Source organism: Coregonus clupeaformis, unplaced genomic scaffold, assembly GCF_020615455.1.
Source record: "Coregonus clupeaformis isolate EN_2021a unplaced genomic scaffold, ASM2061545v1 scaf0625, whole genome shotgun sequence".
In the NCBI taxonomy this organism is placed as follows: Eukaryota; Metazoa; Chordata; class Actinopteri; order Salmoniformes; family Salmonidae; genus Coregonus; species Coregonus clupeaformis.
The window spans coordinates 237,501-254,808 of NW_025534080.1; the positions used below are offsets into that span (position 1 = coordinate 237,501).

The 17,308-nt window shown below is 46.6% G+C and overlaps 1 protein-coding gene across 1 annotated transcript in view; it reads left to right on the forward strand.

The window, feature by feature from the left end:
- The window catches only part of LOC121564115 (ankyrin-2-like), a gene marked incomplete at its 3' end in the record, with an annotated part of 144,612 nt that overhangs the window by 98,105 nt on the left and 29,199 nt on the right, over window positions 1-17,308 (forward strand). The window contains exons 30-40 of the mRNA XM_045216174.1: window positions 5,998-6,222; window positions 6,438-6,536; window positions 9,366-9,520; window positions 9,788-9,999; window positions 10,095-10,302; window positions 10,510-10,606; window positions 11,084-11,312; window positions 12,336-12,461; window positions 12,791-12,913; window positions 15,049-15,081; window positions 15,218-15,239. Coding sequence (XP_045072109.1) covers window positions 5,998-6,222; window positions 6,438-6,536; window positions 9,366-9,520; window positions 9,788-9,999; window positions 10,095-10,302; window positions 10,510-10,606; window positions 11,084-11,312; window positions 12,336-12,461; window positions 12,791-12,913; window positions 15,049-15,081; window positions 15,218-15,239 — 1,529 coding nt within the window. The remainder of the gene's footprint in view (window positions 1-5,997; window positions 6,223-6,437; window positions 6,537-9,365; window positions 9,521-9,787; window positions 10,000-10,094; window positions 10,303-10,509; window positions 10,607-11,083; window positions 11,313-12,335; window positions 12,462-12,790; window positions 12,914-15,048; window positions 15,082-15,217; window positions 15,240-17,308) is intronic.

Below are 17,308 nucleotides of genomic sequence, written 5' to 3' on the forward strand. Positions count from 1 at the left end.
TATTTTTTGACTTTGTTTGTTTTGCCCCATATGTAACTCTGTATTGTTGTTTTTATCGCACTGCTTTGCTTTATCTTGGCCAGGTCGCAGTTGTAAATGAGAACTTGTTCTCAACTGGTTTACCTGGTTAAATAAAGGTGAAATAAAAAATAAAATAAAATAAAAAGAATGGAATGTAAGTCAGTAGAATGGAATGGAAGTCAGTAGAATGGAATGGAAGTGATTATAATGGAATGGAAGTCAGTAGAATGGAATGGAAGTCAGTAGAATGGAATGGAAGTGATTATAATGGAATGGAAGTCAGTAGAATGGAATGGAAGTCAGTAGAATGGAATGGAAGTGATTATAATGGAATGGAAGTCAGTAGAATGGAATGGAAGTGATTATAATGGAATGGAAGTCAGTAGAATGGAATGGAAGTCAGTAGAATGGAATGGAAGTCAGTAGAATGGAATGGAAGTGATTATAATGGAATGGAAGTCAGTAGAATGGAATGGAAGTGATTATAATGGAATGGAAGTGATTATAATGGAATGGAAGTCAGTAGAATGGAATGGAAGTCAATAGAATGGAATGGAACTGGGGTGAATGGAATGGAAGTCAGTAGAATGGAATGGAAGTCAATAGAATGGAATGGAACTAGGTAGAATGGAATGGAAGTCAATAGAATGGAATGGAACTAGGTAGAATGGAATGGAAGTCAGTAGAATGGAATGGAAGTCAATAGAATGGAATGGAACTAGGTAGAATGGAATGGAAGTCAGTAGAATGGAATGGAAGTGGAATGTCAGGCCTCACAGTGTTCCCTCCTCACCTGTCACCACACCATGTCATCTCAGAATGATGTCACACAACAGTTGTTCCATCCCAGTTTCAGTTTGCTACCCAACACAGACAGCAACACTGATGCTCTGTCTGCATGAGTCCAGATTACGGATTAACATAGTAGGGATTAACATGGATCCATGAGTCCTGGATCCCAGGACTGTCCCAGGAACACCCTGGAAAGGACAACATTTTCCCCAATATGGCACTAATGCAATTCCACTTAATACACTACATGGACAGCAGCAGTTTAGCAACAAAATACAATAGTCCATTATCCGAACATGTTGTCATGGAAACCTTTAGACGAGCGCATTAACTTCACACAAAGCCGCCATGAATTCAAAGCATGCGCGACCCGCATGCAGGAAACAGGAAACAGGAAACAGGAAACAGTATAGCCTAGAATGTAACGTGTGCCTCTTTGAGCTGTCACTGTAACTCTTCAGACAGGCTTATATGCACAATTCACTACATAGGCATCTCTGTCACAGACATGAAGTCTGTTAACAATTCACTACATAGGCATCTCTGTCACAGACATGAAGACTGTTAACAATTCACTACATAGGCATCTCTGTCACAGACATGAAGTCTGTTAACAATTCACTACATAGGCATCTCTGTCACAGACAAGAGGTCTGTTAACAATTCACTACATAGGCATCTCTGTCACAGACAAGAGGTCTGTTAACAATTCACTACATAGGCATCTCTGTCACAGACATGAAGTCTGTTAACAATTCACTACATAGGCATCTCTGTCACAGACATGAAGACTGTTAACAATTCACTACATAGGCATCTCTGTCACAGACATGAAGACTGTTAACAATTCACTACATAAGCATCTCTGTCACAGACACGAAGTTTGTTAACAATTCAGAGAAGCAAGATGGAAAATTCTATCTTCTCCTGTCCTCTGGAGCCCAGGCTATTTTCCTATCCAGTCCCAATCCCACTGAAAACCCAAAATCCTAACTCCTGTCTCGCATGAAAATTCCTAATTTTATTCTGTAATCCATTGGTTGCATTGTCAAAGCACGTCTCTTGCCTACGCATGTCAAAATACCGTTATAACATTTCCCGAGATTCTTTGCGCCGGCTCGTTCTTGCTACCCATATGAGAGCTACGGTAGAGAATGTGTGATCAACAAAAACGGTTTGAGAGTAGATATGGATATTTTTAAACAGAGTTGGTCCCCGTTAAGATACCTTGATATTTAAACTATTTCCAGTCTTCATCTTCCCGTTATTCATGAGCTGATCTGCTACCTGTATAATCATCAACTCCATTTAGCCCCAAAAATAGGACCTATTCTGTCATTCTTTGAAGGACGTTATCAAGCAAGCTTAGCAACTTTGGTCATTTGACTTTTGTTTGACTGCCGTTACGGAAGTCGGTGCTTCCTGCGCGCGCTCTGTGTGGAGGTAGCCTAGGTTACCTACTGCTGGAATGCGCTGAATGAATTGAGAAACGTGATAAAGCTCAGAATTTATAACTGACCTGTCTCGCAATTCACAACAATGTCACTAACCACGTTTCCATCCACAGTTTTCATGCGAGTAAAGTCATACCGTATTTATATATATTTTTTAAATCACGACAGCTGTGATGGAAACAGGAAGTTTCAGAACAATTGTATAAATGCCGACAGATCGTTTTTGTTCATTGGACATGGTGAGATCTTTTTGTGTCTGTAAAATTATGCGAGAAATGGCGGTGGAAACGCCTTTATGCGCAAATCATATCGAAGTAAACTCAAGAGTCACACGTTGATATGGAGTGTGGTCCTCCCACTACGACTCGGGAAACCATGCAGTTTATTCGGCTACAAATTAAATAAATTATGATGAACGTCACAGGGTGGTGAAAGTGAAAGGTGATGAGCTTGATGCTCCTTTCAGATAAATATGGAGGGTCTTATTCTGGTGACATGATGATCGATGCTCGACTGCCATTTGACAAATTCTAAATATTCTCGTTCTTATCCATAATAATCTCATCATGTAGACTAGCCGACCCACACTGGATCCGCGAGCTGTTGATTACAGCGCACGTGCCAAGACCAGAGTAGGCACATTTGATATTTAACGTAACCGTTTTTGTGACAAAACTATTGGTAGAGTTGAAAATGCCATGGAAACACATTTACATTAAAACATTTTATTTGGTTCATTAAACCTAAGCGAAAAAGTACATGTTGTGTGCACTACTTTCTCACGCACTGATTTATATCTGCAACAAGTCCGTTTGGTGGAAAACACATTCCCGATATTGAAAATATGAATCCCTAGTCCAGAGGATCTCTTTTGCTGCTTCCCAAATGGCACCCTATTCCGTACATAGTGTACTACTACTACAAGATTTAGAATAAACCCAGGATTACATTACTGTACCTTTTCACATACTAAGACAAAGATAAGAGAACAACTGTCTCAAACACTAAATCTGGCTCAAAGTCATGTGGTGTGATATGACTTCACACTTTCTCTGTACACTTTCCCAGATCAACCATTTAACCCCTTCTCCCCCCTTTCCCCTCCTCCCTCTCCCTCCACACCTCTCCCTCTCCTCTCTCCTGCCCTACTCCTCCCATCCCTTCCTCTTCTACCCTTCATCTCTCCTTCCATACTCCCTCTCCATCTCATCTCTCCTTCCCTACTCCATCTCCATCTCCATCTCTCCTTCCCTACTCCCTCTCCATCTCCATCTCTCCTTCCCTACTCCATTTCCATCTCCATCTCTCCTTCCCTACTCCCTCTCCATCTCCATCTCTCCTTCCCTACTCCCTCTCCATCTCCATCTCCATCTCTCCTTCCCTACTCTCTCTCCATCTCCATCTCTCCTTCCCTACTCTCTCTCCATCTCTCCTTCCCTACTCCCTCTCCATCTCCATCTCTCCTTCCCTACTCCCTCTCCATCTCCATCTCTCCTTTCCTACTCTCTCTCCATCTCCATCTCTCCTTCCCTACTCCCTCTCCCTCTCCATCTCCATCTCTCCTTCCCTACTCCCTCTCCATCTCCATCTCTCCTTCCCTACTCCCTCTCCATCTCCATCTCTCCTTCCCTACTCCCTCTCCATCTCCATCTCTCCTTCCCTACTCCCTCTCCATCTCCATCTCTCCTTCCCTACTCCCTCTCCCTCTCCATCTCCATCTCTCCTTCCCTACTCCCTCTCCATCTCTATCTCTCCTTCCCTACTCCCTCTCCATCTCCATCTCTCCTTCCCTACTCCCTCTCCATCTCCATCTCTCCTTCCCTACTCCCTCTCCATCTCCATCTCTCCTTCCCTACTCCCTCTCCATCTCCATCTCTCCTTCCCTACTCCCTCTCCATCTCTATCTCTCCTTCCCTACTCCCTCTCCATCTCCATCTCTCCTTCCCTACTCCCTCTCCATCTCTATCTCTCCTTCCCTACTCCCTCTCCATCTCCATCTCTCCTTCCCTACTCCCTCTCCATCTCCATCTCTCCTTCCCTACTCCCTCTCCATCTCCATCTCCATCTCTCCTTCCCTACTCCCTCTCCCTCTCCATCTCCATCTCCATCTCTCCTTCCCTACTCCCTCTCCATCTCCATCTCTCCTTCCCTACTCTCTCTCCCGCTCCATCTCCATCTCTCCTTCCCTACTCCCTCTCCATCTCCATCTCTCCTTCCCTACTCTCTCTCCCTCTCCATCTCCAATTCTCCTTCCCTACTCCCTCTCCATCTCCATCTCTCCTTCCCTACTCTCTCTCCCTCTCCATCTCCATCTCTCCTTCCCTACTCCCTCTCCATCTCCATCTCTCCTTCCCTACTCCCTCTCCCTCTCCATCTCCATCTCTCCTTCCCTACTCCCTTTCCATCTCCATCTCCATCTCTCCTTCCCTACTCCCTCTCCATCTCTCCTTCCCTACTCCCTCTCCATCTCCATCTCTCCTTCCCTACTCCCTCTCCATCTCCATCTCTCCTTCCCTACTCCCTCTCCCTCTCCATCTCCATCTCTCCTTCCCTACTCCCTCTCCATCTCTATCTCTCCTTCCCTACTCGCTCTCCATCTCCATCTCTCCTTCCCTACTCCCTCTCCATCTCCATCTCTCCTTCCCTACTCCCTCTCCATCTCCATCTCTCCTTCCCTACTCCCTCTCCATCTCCATCTCTCCTTCCCTACTCCCTCTCCATCTCTATCTCTCCTTCCCTACTCCCTCTCCATCTCCATCTCTCCTTCCCTACTCCCTCTCCATCTCCATCTCTCCTTCCCTACTCCCTCTCCATCTCCATCTCTCCTTCCCTACTCCCTCTCCATCTCCATCTCTCCTTCCCTACTCCTCTCCATCTCCATCTCCATCTCTCCTTCCCTACTCCCTCTCCCTCTCCATCTCCATCTCCATCTCTCCTTCCCTACTCCCTCTCCATCTCCATCTCTCCTTCCCTACTCTCTCTCCCGCTCCATCTCCATCTCTCCTTCCCTACTCCCTCTCCATCTCCATCTCTCCTTCCCTACTCTCTCTCCCTCTCCATCTCCAATTCTACTTCCCTACTCCCTCTCCATCTCCATCTCTCCTTCCCTACTCTCTCTCCCTCTCCATCTCCATCTCTCCTTCCCTACTCCCTCTCCATCTCCATCTCTCCTTCCCTACTCCCTCTCCATCTCCATCTCTCCTTCCCTACTCCCTCTCCATCTCCATCTCTCCTTCCCTACTCCCTCTCCATCTCCATCTCTCCTTCCCTACTCCCTCTCCATCTCCATCTCTCCTTCCCTACTCTCTCTCCATCTCTCCTTCCCTACTCCCTCTCCATCTCCATCTCTCCTTCCCTACTCTCTCTCCATCTCCATCTCTCCTTCCCTACTCCCTCTCCATCTCCATCTCTCCTTCCCTACTCCCTCTCCATCTCCATCTCTCCTTCCCTACTCCCTCTCCATCTCCATCTCTCCTTCCCTACTCCCTCTCCATCTCTCCTTCCCTACTCCCTCTCCATCTCCATCTCTCCTTCCCTACTCTCTCTCCATCTCTCCTTCCATACTCCCTCTCCATCTCATCTCTCCTTCCCTACTCCCTCTCCATCTCCATCTCTCCTTTCCTACTCTCTCTCCATCTCCATCTCTCCTTCCCTACTCCCTCTCCATCTCCCTTTCCCTCCCCCATCCTCCCTACCCCCCTCCTTCCCCCTCTCCCTCCTCTCCCTCCAGCTTCCTGGTCAGTTTCATGGTGGACGCCAGGGGCGGGGCCATGCGTGGTTGCCGCCACAACGGGCTGCGCATCATTGTGCCGCCCAGGAAGTGTTCTGCTCCGACGCGGGTGACGTGCCGCCTGGTGAAGAGGCACCGCCTGGCGTCCATGCCCCCCCTGGTGGAGGGAGAGGGGCTGGCAGGACGCATCATAGAGGTCGGCCCCACTGGGGCACAGTTCCTCGGGTAAGATGGAGAGAGCGAGAGAGAGAGAGAGAGAGAGAGAGAGAGAGAGAGAGAGAGAGAGAGAGAGAGAGAGAGAGAGAGAGAGAGAGAGAGAGAGAGAGAGAGAGAGAGAGAGAGAGAGAGAGAGAGAGAGAGAGAGAGAGAGAGAGAGAGAGAGAGAGAGAGAGAGTATGTGTTAACGTTCTCTTCTTCCCCCGTGCTGCGTAATGGATCAGTAAGCTCCACCTTCCCACGGCCCCGCCCCCTCTCAATGAGGGAGAGAGTCTGGTCAGCAGGATACTACAGCTGGGGCCTCCTGGCACCAAGTTCCTGGGGTAACTCACACATTACAGCTGGGCCCTCCTGGCACCAAGTTCCTGGGGTAACTCACACACTACAGCTGGGGCCTCCTCGCACCAAGTTCCTGGGGTAACTCACACACTACAGCTAGGGCCTCCCGGCACCAAGTTCCTGGGGTAACTCACACATTACAGCTGGGGCCTCCTGGCACCAAGTTCCTGGGGTAACTCACACACTACAGCTGGGGCCTCCTCGCACCAAGTTCCTGGGGTAACTCACACACTACAGCTAGGGCCTCCCGGCACCAAGTTCCTAAGGTAACTCACACATTACAGCTGGGGCCTCCTGGCACCAAGTTCCTGGGGTAACTCACACACTACAGCTGGGGCCTCCTCGCACCAAGTTCCTGGGGTAACTCACATACTACAGCTGGGGCCTTCTGGCACCAAGTTCCTGGGGTAACTCACATACTACAGCTAGGGGCCTCCCGGCACCAAGTTCCTGGGGTAGGAGAGACCACAGAGAGAGAGAGAGGGGACACCATATACAGTGACTTCGGAAAGTATTCAGACCCCTTGACTTGTTCCACTTTTTTTAATTATCAATCTACACGCAATAACCCATAATGACAAAGCAAAAACTCTTTTTTCGAAATGTTTGCTAATTTATTCAAAATAAATGCAGTACTTTGTTGAGCACCTTTGGCAGCGATTACAGCCTAGAGTCTTCTTGGGTATGACGCTACAAGCTTGGCACACCTGTATTTGGGGAGTTTCTCCCATTCTTCTCTGCAGATCCTCTCAAGCTCTGTCAGTTTGGATGGGGAGCGTCGCTGCACAGCTATTTTCAGGTCTCTCCACAGATGTTAGATCGGGTTCAAGTCAGGGCTCTGGCTGGGCCACTCAAGGACATTCAGAGACTTGTCCCAAAGCCACTCCTGCGTTGTCTTGGCTGTGTGCTTAGGGTCGTTGTCCTGTTGGAAGGTGAACCTTCGCCCCAGTCTGAGGTCCTGAGTGCTCTGGAGCAGGTTTTCATCAAGGATCTCTCTGTACTTTGCTCCGTTCATCTTTCCCTCGATCCTGACTAGTCTCCCAGTCCCTGCCGCCGAAAAACATCCCCACAGCATGATGCTGCCACCACCATGCTTCACCGTAGGGATGGTGCCAGGTTTTCTCCAGACGTGACACTTGGCATTCAGGCCAAAGAGTTCAATCTTGGTTTCATCAGACCAGAGAATCTTGTTTTTCATGGTCTGAGAGTCCTTTAGGTGCCTTTTGGCAAACACCAACCGGGCTGTCATGTGCCTTTTACTGAGGAGTGGCTTCCGTCTGGCCACTCTACCATAAAGGCCTGATTGTTGGAGTGCTGCAGAGATGGATGTCCTTCTGGAAGGTTCTCCCATCTCCACAGAAGAACTCTGGAGCTCTGTCAGAGTGACCATCGGGTTCTTGGTCACCTCCCTGACCAAGGCCCCATCTCCCTCGATTGCTCAGTTTGGCCCGGCAGCCAGCTCTAGGAAGAGTCTTGGTGGTTTCAAACTTCTTCCATTTAAGAATGATGGCGGCCACTGTGTTCTTGGGGACATTCAATGCTGCAGACATTTTTTGGTACCCTTCCCCAGATCTGTGCCTCTACACAATCCTGTCTTGGAGGTCTACGGACAATTCCTTCGACCTCATGGCTTGGTTTTTGCTCTGACATGCACTGTCAACTGTGGGACCTTATATAGACAGGTGTGTGCCTTTCCAAATCATATATACTAGCCCACCCAGCCAGCCAGCCCATATATACCCTGGTCTCATCATATATACTACCCCACCCAGCCAGCCAGCCCATATATGCCCTGGTCTCATCATATATTCTCCCCAGCCCAGCCAGCCCATATATACCCTGGTCTCATCATATATTCTCCCCAGCCCAGCCAGCCCATATATACCCTGGTCTCATCATATATACTACCCCAGCCCATCCAGCCAGCCCATATATACCCTGGTCTCATCATATATACTACCCCAGCCCATCCAGCCAGCCCATATATACCCTGGTCTCATCATATATACTACCCCAGCCCATCCAGCCAGCCCATATATACCCTGGTCTCATCATATATTCTCCCCAGCCCAGCCAGCCCATATATACCCTGGTCTCATCATATATACTACCCCACCCAGCCAGCCCATATATACCCTGGTCTCATCATAGATTCTCCCCAGCCCAGCCAGCCCATATATACCCTGGTCTCATCATATATACTACCCCACCCAGCCAGCCCATATATACCCTGGTCTCATCATATATACTACCCCAGCCCATCCAGCCAGCCCATATATACCGTGGTCTCATCATATATTCTCCCCAGCCCAGCCAGCCCATATATACCCTGGTCTCATCATATATACTACCCCAGCCCATCCAGCCAGCCCATATATACCCTGGTCTCATCATATATTCTCCCCAGCCCAGCCAGCCCATATATACCCTGGTCTCATCATATATTCTCCCCAGCCCTCTCCACATTTGAGTTCCAGGGTTGTTGTTTTGTTGTTGAGAACTACAGTCTGAATCTGTTCCAGTTCTATCCCACTATCCCCATGATTTTTCCTCCCCATGTTGTGATGTTGTGATTTTTCTATGTTCAGAATGTTATGTCACCTGACCCTCCTCCTCCTCATCATTATCATCATCATCATCATCAAAATAAATGTATTATTATCTTATCATATCCTTCTGTTTGCTTGAATCTCCTCCAGGAATTTCTCCAGGATTTATTTGTCCCTCATCTTGTGATGTTTTGTGTTCTTCCATGGAATGGGTCCTCCTGTCATCACGACCTTTACCAATTTCCCTGACCTCTGACCCTCCAGGCCGGTGATTGTGGAGATCCCCCACTTCGCGGCCCTGCGGGGGACGGAGCGGGAGCTGGTGATTCTGAGGAGTGAGATGGGGGAGAGCTGGAGGGAACATCACTGTGAGCACAGTGAGGAGGAACTCAACCAAATACTGAACGGCATGGACGAGGGTGAGACAGGGGGAGACAGGGGGGAGGAGGGGGGAGTGGACTGGGGATGGAGGAGCAGGGAGGGAGTGGGGAGGGAGGAGCAGGGAGGAGGCAGGAGGGACTTGACAGCACCAGACTGCCATGCCAGCAATCGTTCAATTTTTCTACCTTTGTTCATTCACCAAAGAGGATGAAACAGTTAGGTCCCGACTGCTCAATCCGATTGGTCCTTGTGTATCGCCTGACCCCTGTTTTTTTCCCTGTCCTCCCATTGGTTTCCTCCTCCAGAGCTGGATTCTCCCGAGGAGCTGGAGAAGAAGAGGATTTGCCGTATCATCACCAGGGACTTCCCACAATACTTTGCGGTGGTGTCGCGCATCAAGCAGGACAGCCGACTGATTGGTCCTGAGGGAGGGGTGTTGAGCAGTACCCTGGTACCTCAGGTCCAGGCTGTGTTCCCAGAGGGTGCTCTCACTAAGAACATCAGGGTTGGACTACAGGTAGGAAGGGGGGGTCTGATGATCGAACAACTGAACACTTTTGAAGTTTTAATTTGTTTCTTACTTCCTGACTCTCGCGTTCCACTTCCTCCTAGGCTCAGCCAATCGGCGTAGACCTGGTGAAGAGGATTCTGGGTAACAGGGCTACGTTCAGCCCCATCGTTACCTTAGAGCCCAGGAGGCGGAAGTTCCACAAGCCAATCACCATGACGATCCCTGTCCCCAAGAGCTCGAGCAACGACGGGACAGCCAACGTGTTTGGAGGGGACACGCCCACTCTGCGTCTGCTCTGCAGTATCACTGGTACGTAGGAAATGACTGTTGATTGGTTGGTTGATTGGTTGGTTGATTGGAAGGTTGGTTGGTTGGTTGATTGACTGACTGACTGAATGATTGATTGTGAGTAGTCATGTTTGCCTTCTTGATATACAGCAAAGCCTGGTTTGAATCAACCCACATTCATATTTAGAATATATTTACCAGAGAGTTCCATCCTGATGTGTGTTCTAGGTGGAACCACTCCTGCCCAATGGGAGGACATCACTGGCTCCACCCCCCTCACCTTCATCAACCAATGTGTGTCCTTCACCACCAACGTGTCAGCAAGGTGAGGGCTCCAGAGGGAGGGACTAGTGTGTTTTCATCTGATGTCTGTTGTTTTGACATTCTGTTGAAAACACCATCCTCCTTCTGATTAAACTACTGATGGAATGATTGATTCTTCATTCGATTGGATTGATTGATCTATTACGTCCTAGATAGATAGATAGATAGATAGATAGATAGATAGATAGATAGATAGATAGATAGATAGATAGATAGATAGATAGATAGATAGATAGATAGATAGATAGATAGATAGATAGATAGATTGATTGATCTATCAATTCATTAATTATTGATAATCCCCTCCCCCTCCGGTGCGCTGTAGGTTCTGTTTGATAGACTGACAGATTGATCTATTGATAGATTGATGAACTTATTGATTATTGATTCTCTACCTGTAGGTTCTGGCTGATAGACTGACAGATTGATCTATTGATAGATTGATGAACTTATTGATTTATTGATTCTCTACCTGTAGGTTCTGGCTGATAGACTGTCGTCAGACCCAGGAGGCTGTGAGTTTCTCTACCCAGCTGTACAGAGAGATCATCTGTGTCCCCTACATGGCCAAGTTCGTCATCTTCGCCAAGACGCTGGACCCCATCGAGGCCCGCCTCCGCTGCTTCTGCATGACGGACGACAAGATGGACAAGACCCTGGAACAGCAAGAGAACTTCACAGAGGTGGCCCGGAGTAGAGACGTAGAGGTGAGAGGGGGGAGGAGAGTGGGGAGGGGGAGAGGAGGAGAGGGGAGAGAGGGAGGGAGGGAGGGAGGGAGGGAGGGGGAGAGACCCTGGAACAGCAAGAGAACTTCATAGAGGTGGCCCGGAGTAGAGACGTAGAGGTGAGAGGGGGAGAGGAGAGTGGGGAGGGGGAGAGGAGGAGAGGGGAGAGAGGGAGGGAGGGAGGGAGGGAGGGAGGGAGGGAGGGAGGGAGGGGGGGAGAGAGGGAGGGAGGGAGGGGGGAGAGACCCTGGAACAGCAAGAGAACTTCACAGAGGTGGCCCGGAGTAGAGACGTAGAGGTGAGAGTGGGAAGGAGGAGAGGAGAGTGGGGAGTGGGAGAGGGGGGGAGACCCTGGAACAACAAGGGAAATTCGCAAAGGTGACCCAGAGCAGAGATGTGGTGAGGGGGAAGGAGGGCGGAATGGAGAGGCAGGAGGGTGGGAGAGGGGGTGAGGAGGGGAGAGGGAGGATGGAGAGGAGGAGAAACCCTGGAACAACAGGAGGAGGGGAGAGGGAGGGGAGGGGAGAGGTAGGGAGGAGGGAGAGGTGACCCGGCACCAGTTCAGTAAAGATTTCCCCAAACCGTAACAGTTCTTTGATTTCATTTCATTCATGCTCGCTGTCGACAAGACTGATTTATGCAGAATGCACAGTTATATTATTTAGACAATACTTTAAACACATAAGATGCAGTACATGGTTCTTGGTGTCTGACCCTAGCTCTCTACTGTCTGTCTGTCTGTCTGTCTGTCTGTCTGTCTGTCTGTCTGTCTGTCTGTCTGTCTGTCTGTCTGTCTGTCTGTCTGTCTGTCTGTCTGTCTGCCTGCCTGCCTGCCTGCCTGCCTGCCTGCCTGCCTGCCTGCCTGCCTGCCTGTCTGTCTGTCTGTCTGTCTGTCTGCCTGCCTGCCTGCCTGCCTGCCTATCTGTCTGTCTGTCTGCCTGCCTGCCTGCCTGCCTGTCTGTCTGTCTGTCTGTCTGTCTGTCTGTCTGTCCGTCCATACTACAGGTGTTGGAGGGGAAGCCGATCTTTGCAGACTGTTTTGGGAACCTGGTTCCTCTGACCAAGAGTGGACAGCATCACGCCTTCAGCTTCTACGCATTCAAAGAGAACCGCCTCGCACTCTTCATCAAGGTAACACGCCATTACTGGACTTCTTATACACTGGGGAAGTGTGACGCGGTTGTCCGCTTTGTTTTAGTTCTGAATGGACTTCATGCACCAAACCCACGGAAATAAAAACGGCGATAGAATACATCAAAGACACTGGTATATCATTTAATATGTATTTTAATTAGTTTGATTATACAGTACAATAAAAGTGGATACCAGAAAATGTTTTTCACTTTCCCAGCGAATAACCACACACTCACCTGATTCCAGGGCTTTCCAGTGATTGGTTGATTGATTGATTGATTGACTGGCTGACTGACCAACTAACTGATTCATTGATTGATTGACAGATTCGTGACAGCGCCCAGGAGCCGTGTGGCAGACTGTCCTTCACCAAGGAGCCCCGCACCTACCGTAGTCTTACCCACAATGCAATCTGCAACCTGAACATCACGCTGCCCACCTACTGCAAGGTAAGACACCTGAACACACCTGGACTGGACACAGTGTGTAATAACATTAAATAATGCTGGACAAAGTGTGTAATAACATTAAATAATGCTGGACACACCTGGACTGGACACAATGTGTAATAACATTAAATAATGCTGGACACAATATGTAATAACATTAAATAATGCTGGACACACCTGGACTGGACACAATGTGTAATAACATTAAATAATGCTGGACACACCTGGACTGGACACAATATGTAATAACATTAAATAATGCTGGACACACCTGGACTGGACACAATGTGTAATAACATTAAATAATGCTGGACACACCTGGACTGGACACAATGTGTAATAATATTAAATAATGCTGGACACACCTGGACTGGACACAATGTGTAATAACATTAAATAATGCTGGACACACCTGGACTGGACACAATGTGTAATAACGTTAAATAATGCTGGACACACCTGGACTGGACACAATGTGTAATAACATTAAATAATGCTGGACACGCCTGGACTGGACACAATGTGTAATAACATTAAATAATGCTGGACACACCTGGACTGGACACAATGTGTAATAACATTAAATAATGCTGGACACAATGTGTAATAATATTCAATAATGCTGGACACACCTGGACTGGACACAATGTGTAATAACATTAAATAATGCTGGACATGCCTGGATATCACAATAGTATGATGTACATCCCTTAAATGGTACCCCGATCCCTATATTGTGACCGGGTCATAAGTAGTGCACTAAATAGGGGCTCTGGTCTAAAGTAGTGCACTATAAAGGGGCTCTGGTCTAAAGTAGTGCACTATAAAGGGGCTCTGGTCTAAAGTAGTGCACTATAAAGGGGCTCTGGTCTAAAGTAGTGCACTATAAAGGGGCTCTGGTCTAAAGTAGTGCACTATAAAGGGGCTCTGGTCTAAAGTAGTGCACTATAAAGGGGCTCTGGTCTAAAGTAGTGCACTATAAAGGGGCTCTGGTCTAAAGTAGTGCACTATATAGGGGCTCTGGTCTAAAGTAGTGCACTATATAGGGGCTCTGGTCTAAAGTAGTGTACTATAAAGGGGCTCTGGTCTAAAGTAGTGCACTATAAAGGGGCTCTGGTCTAAAGTAGTGTACTATAAAGGGAATAGGGTGCCATTTGGGACGCAGCCATAATGTGCACTAACATAAAGTGAGTAGGTAAAGTGAGTAATGCTGTCCCAAAGCAGATCTGACTGAATGTGAATAATGCTGTCCCTAAGCAGATCTGGCTGAATGTGAATAATGCTGTCCCTAAGCAGATCTAGCTGGATGTGAATAATGCTGTCCCTAAGCAGATCTGGCTGAATGTGAATAATGCTGTCCCTAAGCAGATCTGGCTGAATGTGAATAATGCTGTCCCTAAGCAGATCTGGCTGAATGTGAATAATGCTGTCCCAAAGCAGATCTGGCTGAATGTGAATAATGCTGTCCCAAAGCAGATCTGGCTGAATGTGAATAATGCTGTCCCGAAGCAGATCTGGCTGAATGTGAATAATGCTGTCCCAAAGCAGATCTGGCTGAATGTGAATAATGCTGTCCCTAAGCAGATCTGGCTGAATGTGAATAATGCTGTCCCTAAGCAGATCTGGCTGAATGTGAATAATGCTGTCCCGAAGCAGATCTGGCTGAATGTGAATAATGCTGTCCCAAAGCAGATCTGGCTGAATGTGAATAATGCTGTCCCAAAGCAGATCTGGCTGAATGTGAATAATGCTGTCCCGAAGCAGATCTGGCTGAATGTGAATAATGCTGTCCCAAAGCAGATCTGGCTGAATGTGAATAATGCTGTCCCAAAGCAGATCTGGCTGAATGTGAATAATGCTGTCCCAAAGCAGATCTGGCTGAATGTGAATAATGCTGTCCCAAAGCAGATCTGGCTGAATGTGAATAATGCTGTCCCTAAGCAGATCTGGCTGAATGTGAATAATGCTGTCCCTAAGCAGATCTGTCTGAATGTGAATAATGCTGTCCCTAAGCAGATCTGGCTGAATGTGAATAATGCTGTCCCTAAGCAGATCTGGCTGAATGTGAATAATGCTGCCCCAAAGCAGATCTGGCTGAACGTCTTCTTTATTTTGCTCCTTGGTGTCCTATTCAGGAGTCTGATTCAGACCTGGACGCAGACGACGAGGTAACCAACTACACCTTTTTCCAGAACATTCTTCTTGTTCAATTTGTTTAAAAAAATGTTAGAAGACTTTTACCTGATTTCTGTTTATCAGCTGAATGTATTCAACATGTTGTATTGACCCCCTCCTCTCTTACAGAGTGACAAGAGTGACAAGAAATGTAAGCTTGAGCTATTTGTTTTTTAAAAAATGATTACGTTTGTTGGTAGTGACGAATACAGCCTCTGCATTAACTAACCTTCATAACTACCTGTAGTCCAGGAAGAACATATTCAATTACGTTGTGGTTTTTTTAATGCAGTACGCAGGCCAGTGATTTTGCATTGCTTAGCATAAAATAACGTCCGTTTGACTAACCGAGTTGTGTGTAATATAATATTACTAACACCTTGTTCAGTTAACTGTGGGTCCCTGGCCGCTATGCTATGGCTGGTATGCGTTGCATCCCTTCCTCTCCAATACCCATTCTGTTTCTCCCTCCTTCAATCCCTCCTTCATCCATTCAACCATCATCATCATCATCATCATCATCACGGGGCGGCAGGTAGCTTAGTGGTTAAGAGCGTAGTGCCAGTAACCGAAAGGTCGCTGGTTCTAATCCCCGAGCCGACTAGGTGAAAAATCTGTCGATGTGCCCTTGAGCAAGGCACTTAACCCTAATTGCTCCTGTAAGTCGCTCTGGATAAGAGCGTCTGCTAAATGACAAAAATGTAAATGTAAAATGTAAATGTAAAATCACGTTATTTCAGTTTTATAGAAGTCAAAGGGAATGCTTGAGATACTGTATGAATGCTTGAGATACTGTATGAATGCTTGAGATACTGTATGAATGCTTGAGATACTGTATGTGTGCTTGAGATACTGTATGAATGCTTGAGATACTGTATGAATGCTTGAGATACTGTATGAATGCTTGAGATACTGTATGAATGCTTGAGATACTGTATGAATGCTTGAGATACTGTATGTGTGCTTGAGATACTGTATGAATGCTTGAGATACTGTATGAATGCTTGAGAATACATATATATATGCCATGGCACTTCCAATGTGAATATTTAACATCCAATTATTTAAACGTATTTGGATGGCTAACAAAAACACACTGTACTATAGCAATATGTTAAACAAACTTAATTTAATTCCAGATTTTTGCTTGTTTGGAATTCAAAGAAGGAATTCATATAATGTGAATGTAAAGTTAATTTTTGTCTCCGATCACTCCCTTATTGTACTTCCATGGTTGCTGAAACACTTTCTTTGCTCTACATGAAAATAACTTGACTCACATACATATGGTATATGTTTGGTAGTCTGTGTGTGTGCGTGCGAGCGTGTGTGCGTGTGTTCGTGTGTGTGTATTCTGCCTGTACGTGTGTGTGTGTCTGTGTGTGTGTGTCTATGTGTGTGTATTCTGCCTGTATGTGTGTGTGTGTATGTCCGTGTGTGTGTGTGTCCGTGTGTGTGTGTGTCTGTGTATGTATATTCTGCCTGTACGTGTGTGTGTGTGTCCGTGTGTGTGTGTGTGTGTGTATTCTGCCTGTACGTGTGTGTATGTCCGTGTGTGTGTATGTCTGTGTGTGTGTGTCTGTGTGTGTGTATTCTGCCTGTACGTGTGTGTGTATGTACGTGTGTGTGTGTGTCCGTGTGTGTGTGTCTGTGTGTGTGTATTCTGCCTGTACGTGTGTGTGTGTGTATGTCTCTATCTCTCTTTTTAAGTTCTCTGAATTCATTTCTCGATTCATTAGCATGTTATATCACTGGTATCTTTTCTGTTATTGATTCATTAGCATGTTATATCACTGGTATCTTTTCTGTTATTGATTCATTAGCATGTTATATCACTGGTATCTTTTCTGTTATCAATTCATTAGCATGTTATATCACTGGTATCTTTTCTGTTATCAATTCATTAGCGCTTTTCACTTTTTACAGATCACTGAACTTCCTCTAATGAAAGCGCTTTTCTGAATGCTTAAAACACACCTAATAGTTCAGAAACCAAAACGGCATGATAAGATATTTATTTATAACATTAACTGAGGATTTCTACATGTATTTATATATAGTTTTACTGATAAGTTATTTATTTACAACATTAACTGAGATTTACTACATGTATGTATATATAGTTTTACTGATAAGTTATTTATTTACAACATTAACTGAGATTTACTACATGTATGTATATATAGTTTTACTGATAAGTTATTTATTTACAACATTAAC